Source organism: Sus scrofa, chromosome 7 (genome assembly GCF_054392235.1).
Source record: "Sus scrofa isolate SSC_HxYL_T2T_F1_AM1 chromosome 7, Sscrofa_HxYL_maternal_Yorkshire_Landrace_v2.0, whole genome shotgun sequence".
In the NCBI taxonomy this organism is placed as follows: Eukaryota; Metazoa; Chordata; class Mammalia; order Artiodactyla; family Suidae; genus Sus; species Sus scrofa.
This window is the reverse complement of record NC_139389.1, coordinates 11,705,154-11,728,556: the sequence shown is the minus strand read 5'-3', so window position 1 is coordinate 11,728,556 and position 23,403 is coordinate 11,705,154. Positions and strand designations below refer to the sequence as shown.

The window sequence follows — 23,403 nt, the reverse complement described above, 5'->3', positions numbered from 1 at the left end:
TCTAGTTATGTCTTTTTAAATTTCTTTCAGCAGTGTTTTGTAGTTTTCATTGTACAAGTCTTTCACTTCCTTGGTCAATTCCTTAAAAAAATGTGTTGCTATTTAGATAGAATTGTTTTCTTTTCTTTTCTTTTCTTTTCTTTCTTTCTTTCTTTCTTTCTTTTCCTTTCTTTTTTTTTATTTTTATTTTTATTTTTTTAGGGCTGCGCCCACAGCACACGGAGATTCCCGGGCTAGGCGTCCAATCGAAGCTACAGCTGCCAGCCTACACCACGGCCACAGCAATGCTGGATCTGAGCCACATCTGCAACCTACACCACAGCTCAGGGCAACACGAGGTCCTTACCCCACTGATCAAGGCCAGGGATCGAACCCGCATCCTCATGGATGCTACTTGGGTTTATTAACCACTGAGTCACGAAGGAAACTCCTAGAATCATTTTCTTAAACCTCTTCACTGTTTCCTTCATTCTGCTCGCTATTGATTCAGTTTGTTCTTTTTCTAGCTCCTTGGATTGTGAAGTTAGGCTGTTGATTTGAGATCTTTTCTTTTTTCTTAAGCCTGAACATTTTTAAAAAATGAGAGACAATTGACGTATGACACTATTAGTTTCAGGTGTACAGCGTAGTGACTCAATATTTGTATATATTCCAAAATGATCACCACAATAAATCTAGTTAGTGTCCCTCATCATGCATAGTTAAAATACTTTTTTCTTGTGATGATGACTTTTATGTTTTACTCTTTTAGCAGCTTTCAAATATGCAGTACAGTTATTACTAAGTATAGTCACCATGCTGTACATTGTATGTAACTGAAAGTTTATGTGTTTGATTGCCTTTACCCATTTCACACACACACACACACACACACACACCCACACACACACACACACACACACCCCAACCCCTCACCCGCTGCCTTTGGCAACCCCTGGTTCTCTGTATCTATGAATTCGGATTTATTTTGTTTTGTTATTTATTTATTTATTTTTAAATACTTCAGTTGAAGTGTAGGTGATGTACAATATTAGTTTCAGGTATACAACCTGGTGATTCAAACTTTTAGTAGATTATACTCCATTTAAAGTTATTATAAATTATCGGCTGTATTCCCTGTGCGGTACAAGATATCCTTGTGCTTATTTATTTCATACGTAGTCCTTTGTGCTGCTTAATTCCCTCCCTCTAGCTTTCCCTCCCCCCCTGCTCTCTCTCCACTGGTGACCACTTCTCTCCACTGGTGACCGCTACTTCGTTCTTTGTGAGTCTGTTTCTGTTTGGTTATATTCATTTTTTGCTTTATTTTTTAGATTGCACATGTAAGTGGTAACCTACGATATTTGTCTTTCCCTGACTTAATCACTAAGCCTAATACCCTCCCGGCCCATCCATGTTGTTGCAAGTGGCAAAGTTTGCTTCCATGTCTTGAAAATTTTATTTTTATTTTTAATTTTTTGCTTTTTAGGCCCATACCTGTGGCATATCGAAGTTCCCAGGCTAGGGGTCGAATTGGAGCTACAGTGGCTGGCCTGTGCCACAGGCACAGCAATGCAGGACCTGAACTGATTCTGCGACCTACACCACAGCTCACGACAACGAGGGATCCTTAACGTACTGAGTAAGGGCGGGGATCGAACCGCATCTTCATGGATGCTAGTTGGGTTTCTTCCTGCTGAGCTACAATGGGAACTCCCTTGACAATTTTAAATAATGCTATGAACATTGGGGTGCATGTACCTTGTCAAATTACTTTTTTTTTGTTTTCTTTGGAAATGTACCCAGGAATGGAATTGCTGAATTGTATATTCTATTTTTAATTTTTTTTGAGGAAACTCCATGCTATTTTTTGTAGTGGCTACAAGTGACATTCCCACCAACAGTGTGCAAGGGTTCCCTTGTCTCCACATCCTCTCAAATACTTGTCATTTGCTGTGTTTTGATAATAGCCATCTAACAGGGGTGAAGGGATTCTTCACTGTGGTTTCGATTGGCATTTTTTTGGTGATCACTGATGCTGAGTGCCTTTCCATGTACCTGTTGGTCATTTGTATATCTTTGGGAAAATGTCTGTTCAAAGCCTCTATTCATTTTTTAATCAGATTGTTTGCTTTTTTGCTATTGAGTTGTATGATTTCTTCACATACTTTGGATATTAAGTCCTTATATTTTTGATTTGCAAGTATTTTCTCACATTCAGTAGATTGACATTCCATTTTGTTGATAGTTTCCTTGGCTATGCAAGGAGCTTTTCAGTTTGATGCCATTGTGCTTTTTTTATTTTTGCCTTTTTTGACTTTGCTTTTGGTGTCAGATCCCAAAAATCCTCACCAAGGAGTCCCCTGGTGACTCAGAAGGTTAAGAATCTGGTATTGTCACTTCTGCGGCTCTGGTTACAGCTTTGGTATATGTTTGATCCCTGGCCCAGACTTCTGTGTGCTGTGGGTGTGGCCAAAAAAAAAAAAAAATCATCACCAAGACCTATGTCAGGGAGCTTACTGCCTGTTTTTTTATAGGAGTTTTATGGTTTCAGGTCCTACATTCAGGTCTTTAATACATCTTGAGTTAATTTGGCAGTGCGGTGTATGTAAGACAGTAGTCCAGTTTCATTCTTTTGCATGTGGCTGTCCAGTTTTCCCTGCACCTTTTGCTGAAGAGACCATCATTTCCTCATTGTATAGTCTTGGCTCCTTTATTGTCAACTAATTGATCGTATTTGTGTGGGTTTATTTCTGGATTCTCTATTCTGTTCCATTGATCTCTGTGTCTGTTTTTATTCCAATTACATACTGTTTTGATTATTACAGTTTTTTGTTTTTTTTTTTTTGTCTTTTGTCTTTTTGTTGTTGTTGTTGTTGTTGCTATTTCTTGGGCCGCTCCCGCGGCATATGGAGGTTCCCAGGCTAGGGGCTGAATCGGAGCTGAAGCCACCAGCCTACGCCAGAGCCACAGCAACGCGGGATCCGAGCCGCGTCTGCGACCTCCACCACAGCTCACGGCAACGCCGGATCGTTAACCCACTGAGCAAGGGCAGGGACCGAACCCACAACCTCATGGTTCGTAGTCGGATTCGTTAACCACTGTGCCACGACGGGAACTCCCATTACAGTTTTTTAAGAGACATTGAAATGAGGAAACACGATGCTTCCAGCTTTGTTCTTTCTTAAGATAGCTTTGTCTATTTTGGGTCTTTTGTGGTTCCATACAAATTTTTTTTTTCTTTCATCGTTTTAGGGCCACACCCGCAACATAAAGAGATTCCTAGGCTAGGGGTCTTATTGGAGCTGTAGCTACCAGCCTACACTACAGCCACAACGCCAGATCTGAGCTGCATCTGCAACCTACACCACAGCTCACAGCAAGGCCAGATCCTTAACCCACTGAGCAAGGCCAGGGATGGAACCCGAAACCTCATGGTTCCTAGTCGGATTCGTTTCTGCTGTACCACAATGGGAACTCCATCTTTCATGAATATCTTATAGTTTTCAATGTACAATTCTTGTGCCTCCTTGGTTAAATTTATTCTGAGGTATTTTATTCTTTTTGATGCAGTTGTAAATGGAATTGTTTTCTTAATTTCACTTCCTGCTAGTTTGTCATTAGCACAATGGATTTTTTTGGTGTCGATTCTGAATCCTGTAACTTTACTACATTTATTGGTTCTAACAGGATTTTGGCAGAGTCTTTAGGATTTTTCTGTATGTAATGTCATATAATCTTCAAATAATGAGTTTTCCTTCTTCCTGCCTGATTTGGATACCTTTTGTTTCTTTTTCTTGCCTAATTGCTCTGGCTAGGACTTCCAACACTGTGTTGAATAAGAATGGTGAGTTTGGGCATCCTTGTCTTGTCCTTGACCTTAGGGGAAAGGTTTAAGCTTTTCACTGTTGAGTATGTTATTAGCTGTGGGTTTGTCACATATGGACTTTATTGTGGTGAGTTACATTATACCCACTTCGTTGAGAGTTTTTAATGATAAATGGATGTTGAAGTTTATTAAATGCTTTTTCTGCATCTTTTGAGATGATCATGAGAGTTTTATCCTTCATTTTGTTAATATGGTGTATCACATTATTGATTTATGGATGTTGAACCATTCTTGTATCCCTGGAATAAACCCACTTGATAATGATGTGTTAGCCTTTTAATGTATTGTTGAATTTCGTTTACCAATATCTTTGTTTAAATGTAAACATTTATAGCTATAAATTTCCCTCTTAGCTCTGCTTTTGATGCATCTCATAGTTTTGATATGTTGTAGTTTTATTTTCATTCATCTCAAGATTTTCTGATTTCCTTTGTGATTTCTTATTTGGCCCATTGATTGTTTAAGAGTGTTTTATTTAATTCCATAAACTTGTGACTATTTTAGTGTTTGTCTTGTTATTAATTTCTAACTTCATTCTGTTGTGGTCAAAGAACACCTTTTATATGGTAGCTATCTTTTTAAAAAATACAAACTTTATTTTTTAGGGCATTCTTAGGTTCACAACAAAATTTGAGCAGAAGGTTCAGAGATTTTCTCATATACTGCCTTTTAAAATCTAATGAGACTTAATTTGTGGCTTAACGTATGGTCTGTCTTGGAGACTGTCCCATGTGCCCTTGAGTAGAAGTGTATTCTCTTGTTGGATAGAGTGTTGTGTATATGTCCTCTTACATCTAGTTGGTTTATTGCGTTGTTCAAATTCTTTCTTTTCTTACCCTCTGTGTGGTTTTACCTATTATTGAGAGTGGGTTATTGAAGTCTCTATTATCGGAGAACTGTTCCTCCTTTCAATTCTGTCAGTTTTTGTTTCTTATATTTTGAGGATCATGTATAATAGTGCAATGATCAAAACCAGGAAATTAACAGTGATAAGTAAACTATATACCTTATTCAGTTTCATCAGTTGTCTTCAAAATGTGCTTTTTTTCTGGTTCAGGATCCAATCAAGGATCACAAATTGTATTTAGTCACCATATCTCCTTCATCTCCTTTAATCTGTAACAGTTCTTATGCTTTTATTTTTTTTAATGACCTTGACACTTTTGAAGAGTACTGGCTAGTTATTTTGCAAAATGTTCCTCAATTTGGATTTATCTGCTATTTTCTCACAGTTAAATTCAAGTCAGTACTTTGATGGTGAGACTACCAGGAGCGTGTTCTGTCCTTCCGGTGCTGTGTCAGTAAGCACATGATGTGGACATCTCGTGACTGTTCATGTTGATATTTATCACATGCTTAAGTGTCTGCCAGGTTTCTCCACTGTTAATACTGTTTTCCCCTTTTATTTATTTATTTATTTTTTGTCTTTTTAGGGCCTCACCCACAGCATATGGAGGTTCCCAGGCTAGGGGCTGAATCGGACCTGTAGCTGCCCACCTATGCCACAGCCACTCGGGATCTGAGCCGAGTCTGTGACCTACACTGCAGCTCACAGCAATGCCAGATTCTTAACCAACTGAGCGAGGCCAGGGATCGAACCCGCATCCTCATGGATACTAGTCAGGTTCTGCCGGAGTCCAGCTCCAGCAGCCAGGGTATCCCTCCGAGGATGGACAGTGTCGGCGAAACACACGGAGACAGCCTCTTTGTCCCTTCTTTCAGGGTGCTGGACTGCTCAGATTTTATTACCATAGGTAACAGTTTATATAGACAGCTTAATTATAACTTACATCACAGTGCTTAGGTCATATTTTCAAAGGTTCGATTTTAGACTACATGGTACAGTAGATATACATTGTGGTCTAAGGATTTTAATTAAAACCAACGGATACAATGCATCATGTAAAATTTTAATGGGTACACAACATTATGTGGAAAAATCATTATATGAAAATAAGGCAATTCGGTATAAAACATCTGGTGGTTACTCTTAGCAAGCACCACCCGTTGTTTTAAGCTAATCTTTAACAACTAGAAAGGTCACAAGCACAAGAATTTAACGTTTAGAAAAACTCATTTTTTAGATTAAAGCTTGAGGTGCTAACTTCAAAGCGTTATGGTCAGGGGACAGTGTGAGAAAATATTTTTTATATCAAAGCAACTTAATTTCATAAAACTTAAAAGCCCCGTACAAAACTTATTAAAAGTAAGGTTATTATTTTTTCCATCAAGAATAATGTATGTCTAACCTATTGTAACCTATTATACACTCCGCAATGACCTAACTCTAAAACGTATTCTTGGGAGTTCCCGTCGTGGCGCAGTGGTTAACGAATCCGACTAGAAACCATGAGGTTGCAGGTTGGATCCCTGGCCTCGCTCAGTGGGTTAACGATCCAGAGCTGTGGTGTAGGTTGCAGCCGCGGCTCGGATCCCTCGTTGCTGTGGCTCTGGCATAGGCCAGCGGCTTCAGCTCCGATTGGACCCCTAGCCTGGGAACTTCCATATGCCGCGGGAGCGGCCCAAGAAATGGCAAAAAGACAAAAAATAAATAAATAAATAAAATAAAACCTATTCTTACTTGTAACAAACCAATGAACACTTTGTTTTTGCTTACGTTAGATCTGAATAGGGGGAATTTCACCAAGGTGAAACTCTTATTATTTTATTACTGTTCCAATATTTGTTGTTCCAATTTTATTGAATCACAAAACAATATAGAAAAATAACAAAGAATAGCAAATAACAGAAAAGGCTGAGTAATAAGTAAATAACAGGAAAGACTGAATTTTCCAAGAAGCAATTTTTATTCTTGCACTAGTGTGCAAAGCCTTCATTTTGTTATTGTTGCTATTGTTGTCGGATTAGCAGGTGAGCCTCATTATTTTTAGAACTTGCCCTCAGAACTGTGCCACCGGGTAAGCCCTTTTCTCTGTTTCTAAACCTGCCCTTGGAACTGTGCCGGCGGGTGGGCTTTTTTTCCTCGGTTAGGAACCCTGCCTTCGGAACTGTGCCGTCAGGCTAGTTCCCTTCCTTGGCCTCCTGTATCTCCTCGGCTCCCCGCAAGGTTCATTAACCATTGAGCCATGATGGGAACTCCTGTCCCCCGCCACCCTTTAAATGAATGAATATCCTGTGGAGAAATGCTTTGAGACTATGAAATTATCCTTCTTTTCTTCATACTTTCACCCACTAATTTTAGCATCTATTAGACTCTTGCCTGAAATAATTATTACTGTTTATCAAATGGTGATTTTCTATTTTTACTATTTTTTCTATAATTATTAATTGGAATTCTACTGTAAGGAAGAGTTTTCCCCTTCTGCCCCATTTATTTATTCAGTTATTAAATCACTGTGAACTCAGGGAGATGTGTTTTATTCTGTGAGTTATAACCCATTACTACCATTGTTTGTGTTGCTGAAGCTGACCCAAATTTGACCATCGGAAGCCCCTTCAAGTTGACTTCTGTGCTTTCGTAATTTATCTCCCGTATTTTTTGAGTGTTTCCTTTCTGACACCATAGGATGTTCCAGGTTCATTTTTTTAGCTAGGATTTTTTTGGTGTATAGTTTGTATTTTGAATTTTTTTTTGCTTTTCTTAGGTATGAAGACACCTGGGCAGCCCTCCACCGAAGAGCCAAGGAGTGTGCACGTGCTGGAGAGGTAGAGTTGGCTAGTCTTAAACACTCGTGGGAAAATATCCTTTTGCAACGTTAAGTGCTAGTTTCTAAGAAGTTTAATTTGTGGTTGTGTTAAAATGTTTCGCACGGTATCTGAAATTTAATTTACTAATTGATGATGAAATTCCCTAAATATTAAAGCACCTTTTCATAATTTCTCAGTCAAGTAATTTAGTTCGCTGAGAAAGTTTATAACTTTTACTCTAGAGTCATAAGTAAATATTCATTTTATCCAAATACAATGCTTTGCGTTTGAGTCTGATACCTTTGCAGGATATGTAAAATATGAGATGCCACTTCTTTTTGCTTACTATTTAAGAATTCCTTTTTGAGGGGCAGAAGTTGAATTTTGCTCAGTCATTAACTTGCTTATTTGCAAATAAATATAAAAATTTCAGGAGTCAACTTCAGTTACTTAGAAGAACAAACTATTTACTAGTGCTATAGAGTATGTGATGAATAAACGTGACTTGTAACTAAGATTATTTGGTATATCTACATGAAGCTTTCTTAGCCATGATTAAATACTTTGTGCTATTGATGTCAAACTTTCTTTCCAAAAACACTTATGTGATTCTGACTTTTAATTAATATAGACGGTCTCACTTTTAACATTTAGCAAAATTAGTGAAGCTGTAATCGTTATATAAAGCTCAGTAATACATAAGATAAAATTTAGATATTAGGGTTTCTCTTAGAAATTACTGAAGAGGGAGAATATAGGTTTCTGTCAGTAAGGCAGACCAGATACTTTGAAAAGCTCTATAGCTATAAAACACCTAAATGCTGGATAGATTGTTTTGTTTTGTTTTGTTTTTTACAAAAATTAAGAGAGGAGTGCCTGTTGTGGCTCAGTGGTGATGAACCCGACTGGTATCCATGAGGACTTGGGTTCGATCCCTGGCCTTGCTCAGTGGGTTAAGGATCTGGGTGATGTTGCTGTGAGCTGTGGTGTAGGTCGCAGATGTGACTAGGATCCCTCATTGCTGTGGCTGTTGGGTAAGCTGGCAGCTACAGCTCTGATTCAACCCCTAGCCTGGGAACTTACATAAAGCAAAAAAAAAAAAAAAAAAAGGAGAGAGAGAGAAATCCTAAAAGGCAAAAAACAAACAAACAACATCCCCCCCCCCCAAAAAAAAAAAAAAAAAAACATAGGGGAACTGAAATCAGATTTGTTAAAAAAAAACAAACGAAAAACAAAAAAACTGGAAGCTGGGTCAAATGCTAAAACAAAAGCTTTAGAGATATACAGGGATAGAAGGCTTTTGTCCTTGGGGAACTGAGTCTGAGACTCCCGCATAAAACTCTTGGATATTTGCAATGGCTCCATCTCTCAGTGTAAGGTTAAACTAGGAAGTTTAAAAATGTAAGAGAGAGAGAGGTAGAGATTGTTTATAAAGGATCAAAAGTGCCTTTATTGATTTCCAGAAATGTAGTTCTCAGCTTTAAAAATGAAAGTTTATTTTAATGCTCTCTGATGTATTGTTGAGGCATATGTAAATATTTAACATGTATATCTTTAATATGCTAAGTGTTTTATCATGTGTGTGTTTGGTCAGACTGTGCTCATGTGTGTTTAGTGGCCTTTAACCAGTGTCTACCCCACTTACCAGGACAAATATATTTAAGGACAATTCAATCTTGTTTGACAAATTATTTCATACTCCACTACTTCGAAGCTAATCCTTAGTATACAGCCTTAAAGTGCAAGCAGTATCCTAGAGAACAGCTGTCTAGGCTTTTTTGACAAGTTTTTTCTTTTAAGTTCTTTGATTTTTTTTTTCCTCTTCCCTAGCATGCATAAATGAATACATAATTGATAGTGATTTAAGGGTTGGAGTCTGAGGGCACCATTTTAAAGTTATACTTCTAGTCATTCTTTGCTTCCTATTGGGAAATATTTGCTTGCCTTGCTATTGAAGATCGTGTTTTAACAGCTCGGTGTGTAAGCCGGCTGAGTTGGGCATGCTTCACTCTTTGTGTTTCAGTGTCCGTCTCTTGTGCCTGCGGTGGAAAGTGAACTGAACTGGATGTGGGAAGCCTTAGTTTCTGCAGTCAGTCCTTCTGACCTTGGGCAGATAAACAGAGTCTCTCTGTTTTTAGTTTTCTCATATGTAAAATGGTGAAACACCCCTTACCCTGCCTACCAAACAGAGTTGTCTGGGAATCACATGAAATGACATCATCCCCAGACTCTGAACTGTGGAGTTTCGTACAAAGCAGGGACTTACTGTTACCCACTTTAAAGATCACTGGCGTTTGCTGCGTTTTCTTTCTTCTCCTGACTTCCGTCTCTACCAGAAGGGATTTTGGAGTGATTTGTAATTTTGTCTTGCTGCTTAAAGGTGATTTCTGGTGTTAAATCTGGGTTTATGCAGAACTGTTCACTTGGAGAAGAAAAATTGGCGTTCTGGAGATAGCTCATTTCTTAGTAAAGTTGAAGTACATTTTTTTTCCAGAACCCTTTCTTTTGCTAGTTTTTGCTTTCCTTCTTCCTTTCATGTCCCCCTGTAACACAATCCCCAGAATATCGACTAAGGGCATGAGTTTAAGTGTCAAATTCTCTGGGATTGAGTCTAGCTCCTCTGTAGCCCTTGAGAGAGTGACTCAGCTTCATTGTGCCCCAGTTTCTTCTGTAAAAACAATACTGCTCTGTTTACAGGGTTGCTGTGTTTAAATGAGATGATATATGTGAATTTCTTAGCACAGGGCTTGGCACAGAGAAGATGCTCACAGTGTTTTAGCATTATTATGAAATAGCTGATAATGATTTCTGAGAATCCATTCAACGTCCCATTCTTTTAAATTAAGATAATTTAATGTTTTCTGATTTAATCTATGTATACTTCTTTATATACAGAATATAATTTTCAATTTTGTGAAAGACATGAACTATACTGTGCTTCAGTTTTAATATTCAAATACGTAGCACTTTAATTTTCAGTGAGAAATGGCTAATATCTGAAAATTGTTTGTTTTGGATTTTTCAAAGTTTTAACAAAATGAATCAGAGTAATTAAGATTTAATAAACTTGGAGTTCCCGTGTGGCTCAGTGGTTAACGACTCCGACTAGGAACCATGAGGTTGTGGGTTCAATCCCTGGCCTCGCTCAGTGGGTTAAGGATCTGGTGTTGCCATGAGCTGTGGTGTAGGTTGAAGAGGAGGTTCGGATCCCGTGTTGCTGTGGCTGTGGTGTAGGCCAGCGGCTGCAGCTCTGATTCGACCCCTAGCCTGGGAACCTCCATATGCCGTGGGTGTGGCTATAGAAAAGACAAAGAAAAAATAATAATAAATAAATAAAATGGTTAAAAAAAACAAGATTTAATAAACTTTAAAAAAGGTATACCCAGGAATTCCTGTCGTAGCTCAGTGGTAACGAACTCGACTAGTATCCATGAGGATGTGGGTTCGATCCCCACCCTCTCTCAGTGGGTTAAGGATCCAAGGGTTGCTGTGGCTGTAGTGTAAGGAGGCAGCTGCAGCTCCAGCTCAACTTTTAGTCTAGGAACTTCCGTATGCTGCAGGTGCGACCCTAAAAACACAAAGATATGCCCTGTACCAGGGAAAATATCTTATTTGTCTTCACATCAGCCCTGTGAGACAGGATTATTTTTTTCTTTTTTTGGAGTTTAAAAACTGAAACTAAGAGAATTTGTGAGACCTACTCCAGACTAAACCACCAAGAGGGCAGGATTTTTTTTTTTTTTCTTTTTCTATTTTATTCACCATGAAATCTCCACTGCCTCAAACAGTGCCTGGCAGAGTGGGCAGTAGTAGGAGCTTGTTGGATGTTACTACAAATGAATCCTCTGGCTACGGATCCTTGTTTCAAGCACCCATTTCCGTATTATTGTACCACAGCTGTATCTGTTAGTGCCAATAAGTATTTTTGAAACTACTCTTGGGGATCCTTACAAAAACTAGCTGGCCCAGGCATGGTTGAGTTTACCACATTAATGAGGAATGCTCCTGGAGCAACACCGGTGTCAGGTCCCCAGCTCGGCTGAGGCTCGCCTGTGAGATGCTGTGGGTGGCTCTCCAGTGTGGGCAGAATAACGGGATGGGGAGGCTTGGGAGGTGGGGCCAACGTGAGGAAACAGGCAGCTTTCTCACTTCTTTATTGTCGCTTAATTTTTCAGTTTCAATGTTGTGAATTCCTAGAACATTAACCTGTAGAGACTGCAACAGTCTAGCACCACATGCAACTAAAGAATTTTCTATCTCATTTTGATCTATTTACTCCTCCAAAAGTTCTTGCTTGCTTTAGTGAGATTCCGTAAAAATCAGTTGTATTCATGTTTCAGCTCTTGAAGAATCTTAATCTTGGGATGTGTAAATTGTCCCTTTTAAAATGTAACTATGAACTCTGATTTATATGTAAAATTCAAGTACATTTTCTTCCGTTATGTAATGAATTTTGCAATCTTGATATTTATTGTACAGATTGTGGGTCCCTTTCAGAGTTCTTGCTTATCACTGGTGATGTTTTCCAAAGATGACCTGTCCATGCTCCTGAATCTTATTCTAGGCCCTTTGCTCTCTCACCATGTTAAGACCAAAACAAAATTGTCTGGGAGAAACTAATGTCTGTCATTTTCTTTACAGTCTTGAGAAAAAGAAGTTAGAATTATTTTAGGCTGGCCTGGCATCTCACAACCCTGCTATTAGGAACCTTGCCTTTCTGAATTTCTTCTTTGTTTCTATAAATCCTTTTCTCCTGTTTCTGGAATTGATCAGTTGCCTCAATAATTCCTTTGTATGCAAGTACCATTTACCTTATTTTATGCCATAAGTGTTCCTGTTGAAACGTAAATCGAATCGCATGTATTCTAAATGTATTAGGGAACTTTTAAAATAATTCCTTTTTGTCAAGCAAATAATTACCATTCATTATGTGTGGGGTTTGTTTTTGTTTTCTTTTCGGTTGTTAGTGGTAGCTTTTGTTTAATTTTTTTTTTCTAGATTTGAATTCTTAAATGCATGGTTTACTTCAAAATAGGGACTAGTTAGAAGTGACTTCTAAGGTCATCACTGGGCTTTCTCTTGGGGTTAAGATGCACTGGTCCAAGCAGTAATTTGAGGTTTTCTGCCCTGAATGTAGAGGTGGTTTCTTTTCTAAGAAGAAAAACAATTCCAGTCTCTTTTGGGTATTCTGTTGTCTGTCCGCAGTAGAAGGGTTTTGGACGATGACCTTGGCTGACTGATGATGCTGACTCGAATCTCTCTGCCTCCGGTCTGCCTTCACTCTACCCTCCTCTCCTGTGTTACAGCTGGTGGACAGCGAAGTGGTTATGCTTTCTGCTCACTGGGAGAAGAAGCAGACCAGCCTGCTCGAGCTGCAGCAACAGCTGCAGCAGCTTCCAGGCTTAATCGCAGATTTAGAATCCATGACAGCAAACCTGAGTAAGTCCTTGGTCGGGATCTGTCCGTGACTGCTAGGAATGAAAATAACTTGGTATAATTCCAACACTTTCTAAGAATACATGTAATTATTGCTTAACAGGATTGGGGGGGGATAGTGAGTTCTAATTAATTTCGTATTCTAATTAACTGATGATTTGACAGAAAACAATGATTTAAAATGTAGAAATGATTTCTAAAATATGCCACTAATTTTTTCTGCCTCAGTTCTGCTCAGGAAACATAATTTTGTTGATTAGTAAAGTGATTCAGGTTGGCTTTGTGACGTTAAGTCTCTTTAAAAATATAAATGTTGGAAATTAAAGGGATTAGGGTGCCTTCGTTATGGCTGTAGGATGTACTCTGAAAGGTGTTGCTTTTAAAATTAGGTCTGCTCAGAGCTTTATGTCGTAAAAAATGCTTTTTTCCCCTCCTCAAACTGATGAGAAATCAAACAGATTCAGTTAAATGAAGGGACCAGTTTGGTTTAATTTACACCTTCTGGAGGTTTATATTTTTTTGTTTTCATTGGGATGAATTACAGTGAAATTCTTTCTTTCTTGGGTTTATGTTCAGAAAATTAACTGTTATTCTTTACAGCCCCACAACTGAAGAGAATATTGTGGCTTATTATTTTCTAACTAAGATTAAGATCTTGCTGAAATAAGAGGTAGGAGCTATCTATGTAGGAGATGAATTTCCTGAGCTGATAATCTGGTGTCGTCTTAGTAGGTAAGGAGGTAAGGATACCCTGTCATCTCTTCCTGTTTTTCAGTGTTACCTTTTTTAAAGCAAAACAAAGCTGATTTACAAAGCAAGTAATTAGCAGATCATAAATCATGTTTTTGTGTGTTCATAAAATAGACCCAAATGGTATTTGGCATGCTGCAGCTGATAACAATAACAACTAACCGTTTCTCGCACCCACTATATGTCAAGATGTTGTGAGGTACTTTTCATAGTTAAGCCTGGGAAATGCAGTTTATGTAAGTCTTAAGATAGAAAATATTCTGTTTTCATTGTCAATCAAGATTATAATTTCCTGCAAAAGTTGATATTTAGTGATGTAACACCATCTTCTTTAGAAATAGCATTTTTGTGGCTTAAATGAAGGGAGCCAGTTTCCCAAATGCTCACTTGATTTCACTTTCTTTACTAATCTGAGAACATCGACCACTAAAAGCAAATTAAAGCTAAAGGAGTCTCTGAAATACTGTTCCAAACAGTCACTTCCAAATAATATGATTCATTTTTTTATCGATGTATAATTGACATACACTTCAAATGAATAGAATATTGTATGATATAGTGATTCAACATTTATATATATTATGAATTAATCACCATTTAAGTCTAGTAACCATTTGTCACCGTACACAGTTATTACAGTATTATTGACTTATTCCTTTTGCTGTATGTTGAATTCCCATAATTTACTTATTTTATAACTGGAAGTTTGTACCTCATAATCCTCTTCACCTGTTTTAGCCAACTATCCTACTACCCTCCTCTCTGGCAACCACCCATTTGTTCTATGAGTGTGTTTCTATTTTGTTTATTCATGTCTTTTTTTTGATTCCATGTATAAAATGATATGATATAGTATTTGTCTTTCTAACTTATTTCACATAACCTAATACCCCCTAGGTCCACCCATGTTGTCACAAATGGCAAGATTTCGTTCTTTTTTATGGCTCAGTAATATTCCATTGTATATATCTTTATATCATATCATCTTTATCCATTGATTAATTGATGGGCCCTTAGCTATTGTAGATAATACTGCAGTGAACTTGGCACAGATATAATTTTGAGTTAAGTGTTTTCATTTCCTTTGGATAAATACCTCAAAGGGGAATTGCTGGATTGTATGGTAGCTCCATTTTTAATTTTTTGAATAACTTCCATTCTGTTGTCCATAGTGGCTGCACCAATTTACATTCCTACCAACAGTGCCCAAGGATTCCTTTTCTCCACATCTTCGCCAACACTTGTTAATTGTCTTTTTGATAATAGCCATTCTGACAGGTGTGAGGTGATATTGTGGGTTTGATTTGCATTTCCCCAGTAATAATCCATATTGAACATCTCTTCATGTGTTGGCCATCTGTATGTCTCTCTTGGAAAAATGTTTATTCAGATTCTCTGCCTAACTTTTTTTTTTTAAATAATTTTTTTTATTTTCCCACTGTACAGCAAGGGGGTCAGGTTATCCTTACATGTATACATTACAATTACATTTTTCCCCCCACCCTTTCTTCTGTTGCAACATGAGTATCTAGACAAAGTTCTCAATGCTATTCAGCAGGATCTCCTTGTAAATCTATTCTAAGTTGTGTCTGATAAGCCCAAGCTCCCGATCCCTCCCACTCCCATCAGGCAGCCACAAGTTTCTTCTCCAAGTCCATGATTTTCTTTTCTGAGGAGATGTTCATTTGTGCTGGATATTAGATTCCAGTTATAAGTGATATCATATGGTATTTGTCTTTGTCTTTCTGGCTCATTTCACTCAGGATGAGAGTCTCTAGTTCCATCCATGTTGCTGCAAATGGCATTATGTCATTCTTTTTTATGGCTGAGTAGTATTCCATTGTGTATATATACCACATCTTCCGAATCCTTTAATCAGATTTTGTTTTGTTCTGATACTGAGTTGTATGAGTTTTTATATATTTTTGGATATTAACCCCTTATCAGACACATCAATTTGCAGTATCTTTTCCCATTCAGGGGATAGCCTTTTCATTTTGTTAGTAATTTCCTTTGGTATGCAAAAGCTTTTTAGTTTGATATAGGTCCATTTGTTTATTTTGCTTTTGTTCCCTTTTGCCTGAAGAAAATATTTTGAAACCAAATTTGGTAATTGTATAAACACATATCTATATCAATGTATTTTATGGATTCATTTTAATGAGTTTATGCATCATTCTTAGATGTTCGAATCATTTGGTCTTAAATACTGTGGAATCTTTTATTTTGGGGTAGCCTCAAAATACTCTTTTATCATCACCTGAATACCTTGATATAATATTACCAGGCTTAATAGTCAAGCAATAATTTTAAAAAATAGCTTAGAAGTGAATAGAGGCTGATCTGTATGTAGTCACAGGATCCTCTTGAACTTTTTGCCCTTTCACTGTTGATTCTAATACCGTATCCGTCAGTCCCTCCATTTTCCAGGCTGTGTAACGCTTTTAGTCCCGCCCTGCTCTCTCTAAGGGCTGCCTTTATGAAAATATAAGAGATTAATGTGTGAGCGGTTTGGACCTTTGATTATGCTTTTAGCTGTATTATCCTATGGCTTAATAAATATGACTCCTGATTACATGCTCCCTCAGGAATTAATTAAGAATGGATAATCCATTCATGTTGTTTTTCTTTTAATGGCGTGTGATCCATCCAGCTTACAAAAGCCTGTGTAAAAGGTAATTACTGGTAAGGCTTGTCATTTAAGAAAGAAACAATAAAGGTGTGCCCGGAATTGGAAAATAAGGGTTGTGGACTGACTCTCAGATCTGAGTTTAGATCCCAGTTCCACAGCCTCCTAATTGTGAGACTCAGGTTTCTTTCTTTTGTTTGTTTGTGTTATCTTTTCAGGGCCACACCAGTAGCCTATGGAAGTTTCCAGGGTAGGGGTTAAATCAGAGCTACAGCTGCTGGTCTGTGCCACAGGCTCAGCAACACCAGATCTGAACCGTGTCTGTGACCTACACCGCAGCTCATGGCGACACCAGATCCTTAACACACCGAGTGGGGCCAGGGATCAAACCCGCATCCTCATGGATACTAGTTAGGTTTGTTACCACTGAGCCACATGGGAATGTCCTCTGTGCAGGTTTCTTAGCTGCTCTAAGCTTTGGCTTCTTGGTTTGCAGTTGAGGACCAGAGGACCTGCTTCATAGGGTGGGTGCAGGCTGACTGAGGTGACAGGCGTAAACCACTCAGCACAGCGCCTGGTTCATGTTAGAATCTGCTGAGGGTCCTGTGCTGTGTATAGGCTCTGGGGACACAGCAGGGCCGGGTAACTGCCACCAGGATGCCGACGTTCTCCTGGGGGTCTCTCTAGCCTTTGCAACTTTCTAAAACCATTGACTTTGACAGAGGGGTTTGAATAGATGGTAGGCAGTTTAGCTGCCATATGGTTAAAATGAAAAACCATGGCATGCAGTGTGATGAGAAGAACCATGTAGAACAATTCTACACCGTGGAAGACAGTGTGTAAGGATAACACAGAATGTTGTCATCCAGAATCCTGCCACATTCTTATTCTGTGCATTTGATGGTAAAACGTTTGCAAAGTATTGATTGAATTCTCTTGAGCTTCCACTAGAGGGTGGTCTAATTCTGTTCCTATATGGAAATCTAAAACGTCAAGGGCTTTTCTGAACTTTCTCTACTGCGTGGTTCGTTTTGTATGGTCTGCTTGAAAAGACTGTCACCTCCGTCTGCAGCAGCAGATTCTGTTAATTCGTAGGCAGGTAGCCAGGTGCTGTAAGAGCACGGCAGCCTCGTGCAGAGCTTGCATCTTTCTTTTGATCTGGCCTAACCAGCTGGATGGCTGTGTTGCTTTCTCTGTGAGAAAACAGAGCATGAGAGCACATCTCTTAGGGAGACTGGGAGCGGTGGTAGAGTTTCATGAAGTAGCTGATCTTAGGGTCCAGGTACCTTCTGAGATAGGACCCTTCAAGAAACACATCAACTCTCTTTCGACACTTCTCCTTTGTTCCATAATGGCTTTTTAGGGTACTTTTTAAAGTTCCTTGTTCCCACACCAGATTACCTTCTTACGCAGGAGTAATGAAAGCATTGGAAGACGCCGTGGTCCTTTAGTATGTGGCCTCTGTGACCTGTGCTGTCAAAGAGTTCTTTGTTCCTTTAGGCTAATTATTTTTGGTAGAAAAATGCTCCTCCAGTGTGAAGTTATTAATTTTAGCCTCCTGCTCCATTCTTCATGTGTCAGTGGTTACACTCCAGATAATATGTATTTGAAACAAATGGCACAAAGAAAAATTCCAAACACAATGGCTCTTCCTCTGGGACGGTCTCCTCGCAAAGATTTGTGACACTCTTTCCTGCACAGCTGTCAGGCTCTCCCAAGTGGCTTTTCCCAGTAAAATTCCACCCATCTTTTCCACTGATCACTAAATGAGACATATGCTGCTGTTACAGTGAGCAAAGTGGTGAGGCTAGAACTTCTAATAAAGGTACATTTGTGTCCATGGAAGCCTGCTAGTGTTTTCCGTACATGCATTCTAAGTTTGGTTACCAAATTTGTTCATATCTGTAACTCCTTTCGTAACAGGAGATAAGCAGGGCATGACAGGGAGATTACCTTTCTGCACATTTAAATTCAATAGAAAATATTCAGAATACACATCATATATGCCTGTAATTTTTTTTTTCTTTTGTTCTTTTTAGGCCTCTCCTGCAGCATATGGAAGTTCCTGGGCTAGGGGTCAAATTGGAGCTACAGCGCAGGTCTACACCACAGCCACAGCAACAGGGGGTATGAGGCGCATCTGCTACCTACACCACAGCTCATGGCAACACCAGATCCTTAACCCACTGAGCGAGGCCAGGGATTGAACCTGTATCCTCATGGATACTAGTCGGGTTCTTAACCTGCTGAGCCACAGTGGAAACTCCTGAAGTCATTCTTAATTAAATTCAGCAAGCTAGATATTGGGGGATACAAAATGCTCTGGGCACCTTGTAAATCTGCCTGAGCTCATTACCACTTCCCAGGGCCCCGCAACTAGAAGTGGCCTGTGCCACCTTCCTGCAGGTCCTTGCTTGCAGCAACCAGGCACAGACTACTAGCCCTACCCATCGCCTCCTTCTCCCTGGAAATGCATGCAGCACCCTGGGCATAACAGCCTGCTCGAACTCCCACGCCAAAAATAAATAAGTATTTGGGGAGACAAAGATGCAAAAAAGTAGTCTTTACCCTTAAGTTACTTACGGGTTCCTGAGAGAGGAGTACACAAATAGCCGTATAACGTCAGGGTACAAGTCCTGGGTAAGGCCCATAGGTCTGTGGGAGCACGGGGGAGAGAGTCTGTGGGCTGGAGGGAGGGGTGACTCTGACCTGACCCTGCCAGGGACGGGGGCGGGGCAGGAAGCAAGCACAGGCCTCGTGGGGGCCGGGCAGAGACAAGGGGGCAGGACTGTCCCTGGAGCGGGGTGTGTCCCCTCGGAGAGGAGTAGTGAGCTTGGAAAAGCAGGTTGTGGCCAGGGAGTGAGAGGTCTCTGAATGCTCAGGTAAGGAGTTAAACTGCATTCTTAAAGTCCTTGGCAGCCTCTGCAACTTTAAGGGGAGAACATAAATAGGAATTTGGTGGTAGCCATAAAGCGACCACTGACTCGCCCAGGCGTTTTTAAGCCTGGTCTGCCGTTCAGCCCAGGAACGTGATGCTGTTGGCTTGCCCTTCAGAGCCTCGCCCTCCTCCATCCCCCTCTGCGCCGAGGGTAACACGCGGGATGCTGAGAGGGCCAAGCAGCTTAGAGCTACATGGATTCCATATTAAATATAATTATTCTACTTCTTATCACTCATCAAGTGAAATAGCCTTTAAATAATCCTATTAGCTGTGAACGTCTTTTAAGACGCCTTCAAACTAGTTAGAATGAGCTGAACATTGCTTCTTCAGGGCCAGCGGTACTTCTCCCAGGCTGCTTCTGTGGTTTTTCCACTTAATAACAAAAAATACTGTAAATAGCCACTCATAAAATAACATCATTTGTCTATTTTCCCCCACATAAACTCCTTATGTACCATTTATGACATTAAAAATCTTAGATATAATTTTTATTGATTAAAACTTAGATTTTGCAAGTAGTTTCAGGTTAGGCTTTCCATAGTCCCGTGGAGTATCTGTCATATGTGACCCCTGAAGACAGATTCCAGACTGTTAGGATGAACTGCATTGTCAGTCTTTCCCAGACTCTCGATGATCTACAGTGGTCTGTCGATGTGATAAAAGTCATTACCTTAAGAAGTCTTTGAAGAGGAGTGCTAAGCTACTTGTCATCATGGTTCAACTCTTTAGCAAAATTTTATTTCCGCTCCCAAATCCATGGCTCTAAGGCCTAGACCCTACCAAATACAGGAAGGAGTTGTTATTAAGCATAGGTATTTGGAGTTAAAATTTAGGATATCAGAAACCGTGAATGCTTCTGGATTTATTATATCTCTGGATCAAACAGATTAATTAAAAATAGACAGAATTTGTCTGAATAAACTGTAACCTGCAAGTTGAAATTTAGGGGATGTGTTCCTAAGGTAGAGGCCACAAGCGCCAGAGTCACGTGACAATCTAGTGAATAAGGGGAGGAGTTCGATGCACTGTGCTTGTGTCATAGCCGTGTGAATGTGAGGGACTCCGATGCTGGAAAGTGGCACAGCCAGCTTGCCCCTCCCCCCACGGCTGTGATTCCAGACCTGGAGTCGCATTTCCTGGCTGAGTTACCCTCTCCCTCAGCTCTGTTAGATGCTCTCCTTGGAGTTTTCACAGCCCCTCAAGCCTAGTGTGCCAGGCTGTGTTGTCACTGAAATGCACACACACACACACACACACACACACACACACACACACACACACACACACACACACACTTGAAGCTCTGTGAGTGCAGGGACTGTCTTTTTCGTCATGGTGTCTCGGTGTCTGGCACATGTCCTGGGTGTTTGGTAAATGGCTGTGGTGCTGTTTGAGTTCTAAAGCCTTTGACCTCTAAAACTTTTCTATTGTCTAAGAAAACTACCAGTCCTCACCCCTACAGCTATGAAGTCTCGGTTTACCTAGCACCTGTCACCTGGAAATCATTATATGGAAGACGGACTCAGTTTTTTCAGCAGGTGACCTTGGTCAAGGCACTGAAATAATTCCTGCAGGCTTTGGGGTCAATCTTTCGGATGAAGGATTTGACTAGATGTCTTGTTGCAGTGAAGCTGCAAAGCTCTGTGGCCTAGAGGCAGAACTGAGTCCTTGAAAGACCCGTGGACAGTGGTGATGCTTCCTGAGTGTTGGTGCATCTCTCCTGGGCCTCGGAGATTTATGTATATCATGTGCCAAGGCAAATAGATGCTAAAGTAACTCGTAATCTCAAATGTCAAATTATGGTCAGTATAATTTATGTTCGTTATACTTTGCGAAATTTTCATTATTTGAAAGTTGATTATTCATGTGTGGTATATGGGATCATTAGGATATCACAGATTAGTTAATCAAGATAATCTGTTTCCTCATCCTGGTTAGTAAAGTATTTAAAATATTTTACAATGTTATCTCTTGAAAATGTTTGAAATATGAAAATATACTCATAAAGATAAGTTGAAGTGTGTTTTTGTTGTTGCTGGGTTTTTTTGTCTTTTGTCTTTTTAGGGCTACACCCACAGCACATGGAGGTTCCCAGGCTAGGGGTCTAATTGGAGCGATAGCTGCCGGCCTACATCAGAGCCACAGCAATGCCAGATCCAAGCTGCATCTGCGACCTACACTACAGCTCATGCAATGCTGGATCCTTAACCCACTGAGCAAGGCCAGGGATCGAACCCGCAACCTCATGGTTCCTGGTCAGATTCGTTTCCGCTGTGCCACAACAGGAACTCCAAGTATGTTTTAACGTTAGTGCATTTTATTTTGTTTCCAGAAAGTTTAGTACAAATATTAAACAAGTGCAAACATTAAATAAATGCAAAAAAACTCAGCAGTTTAGGCTTTTAACTTTTGGACACTTTTTCTCTTCTCCGTGATCAAGGATTCTGATGTTTGACATTTGTTTCTTCTTTTGACCTTATATACTTTCAGCTCATTTAGAGGCTAGTTTTGAGGAGGTAGAAAACCACCTGCTGAATCTGGAGGATTTGTGTGGACAGTGTGAATTAGAAAGATACAAACACATGCAGTCCCAACAACTGGAAAATTACAAGAAAAATAAGAGGTGAGTTTGAAAAATTGGCCACAATATTCATTTTCGGTCTCAGAGTTTTCCGTAGTACCTGACGTGCTATTCTTTATAAGTTTGGATTGATAAAAGACAGAGGTTTGGGGTGAGTCTCTTTAATAAGTTTTCCAAAGCATTTCTTTTTGTACCACTCTCTGTTGCCGTTTGATGGAGCTGAGTTCTGAGAAGCTGAGGTGGAGCTGGGGTAATTGGGGAGGGAGCGGTGCAAAGCTTTCCAAGAAAGTAGAGCCCCAGAGCCCATTTCTCCGAGTGGCAGATCCTGCACTGCTTTTTCACTTTCCTCTCTTTGCGTCTCCTTTATTGATAGAGCAGGAGGAAAAGGAACCTGAGCGCAGGCTGCGGAAAGGGGCTCAGCTCTGTCACAATGGCTGTGATTCTTTGGCAGTTAGTTTCTCTCTCAGCCTCAAGGTGCCTGGCTTATAGGGAGGCTGATAACATACCAGCCTCAGGGAGTGTGAGGATTAAAGGAGCCGGTCATAGGTGTTTGTTCAGAGTAGTTTTATTGTTTTCAGTCACACATTTAAGTCTTTAATCCATTTTGAGCTAATTTTTGTGAGTGGTGTAAGATAGGAGTCTTTACGTGTGAGTCTTCAATTTTCCCATCCCATTTATTGAAGAGACTGTTTTTCCCTCCATTGAGTATTCTTGGCTTCCTTGTCACATGTGAGTTGACCATATATGCATGGTCGTTCTGAAATTCTTAGCCTGTTTTATGCAGTGTATGAAAGAATGAAGTATCTTCTTCAAAGAAACCTTTGAAAGCAATTTGTTTCCTCAGTCTCTACACGCACGTGCGTGTGTATGGCTGATGAGCAGTAGGTTGTAGTAGAAATAATTCAAGTTGCCAACACAGGAAGCGCAGTTTTACTCAGTCACATGTAGATTGATCAAAAAATATCTTTTCAGTAATAAATCAGGTAGAGTAGTTATGATTCCGAGATATTTAGATTTTAAGCTTCTTTCTTTTATTCAATCTAGAGGTTATCAAAACGCGAAAGATTCTGAAGGTTAATCTAACGACACCAAAACAATTTTGACTGATAAATACCTCCCACGTAACATGGTGGACTGAACACACTCACCCTCACTGAAACCCTGAAATGATAATAAAAACCTTTCTAAAATTTACAATTCTGAAGAACAGAAAGACTCACAGAGGAGATGGCAATAGGTGAGAAATGTCATCAAAATTCTAGAAGATGAAGGTGGGTGACCAGGGGGAGCTGATAGAGCAGAGCAGAAGAGGCTGAAGCCTACACTGAGAATTGCGTCCGTGGAGAGGGGGACTCGACACCAGCTTTGCTGTACCCCCAGCCCTGCAGGGGCCCCCACAACCATGATGCTACTGCCGTAGCTGTGGCCCTAAAGCAGGCCTGCACCTCTGTGTTCCAGGAGTGCTTCCTGCAGGTTCCAAAGAGCACTCAGGCCCTGGCTGATGCCCTGCTGGAGCAGGGCTACCAACTGGTGTCTTGGGGCACCTACAG

General features: G+C 39.9%; 1 protein-coding gene across 1 annotated transcript in view; it reads left to right on the top strand.

Annotated features, from left to right (window-relative positions):
* Positions 1–23,403, top strand: part of DTNBP1 (dystrobrevin binding protein 1) — a 118,091-nt gene that overhangs the window by 24,590 nt on the left and 70,098 nt on the right. The window contains 3 exon segments of the mRNA NM_001098600.1: positions 7,474–7,534; positions 12,823–12,955; positions 21,763–21,895. Coding sequence (NP_001092070.1) covers positions 7,474–7,534; positions 12,823–12,955; positions 21,763–21,895 — 327 coding nt within the window.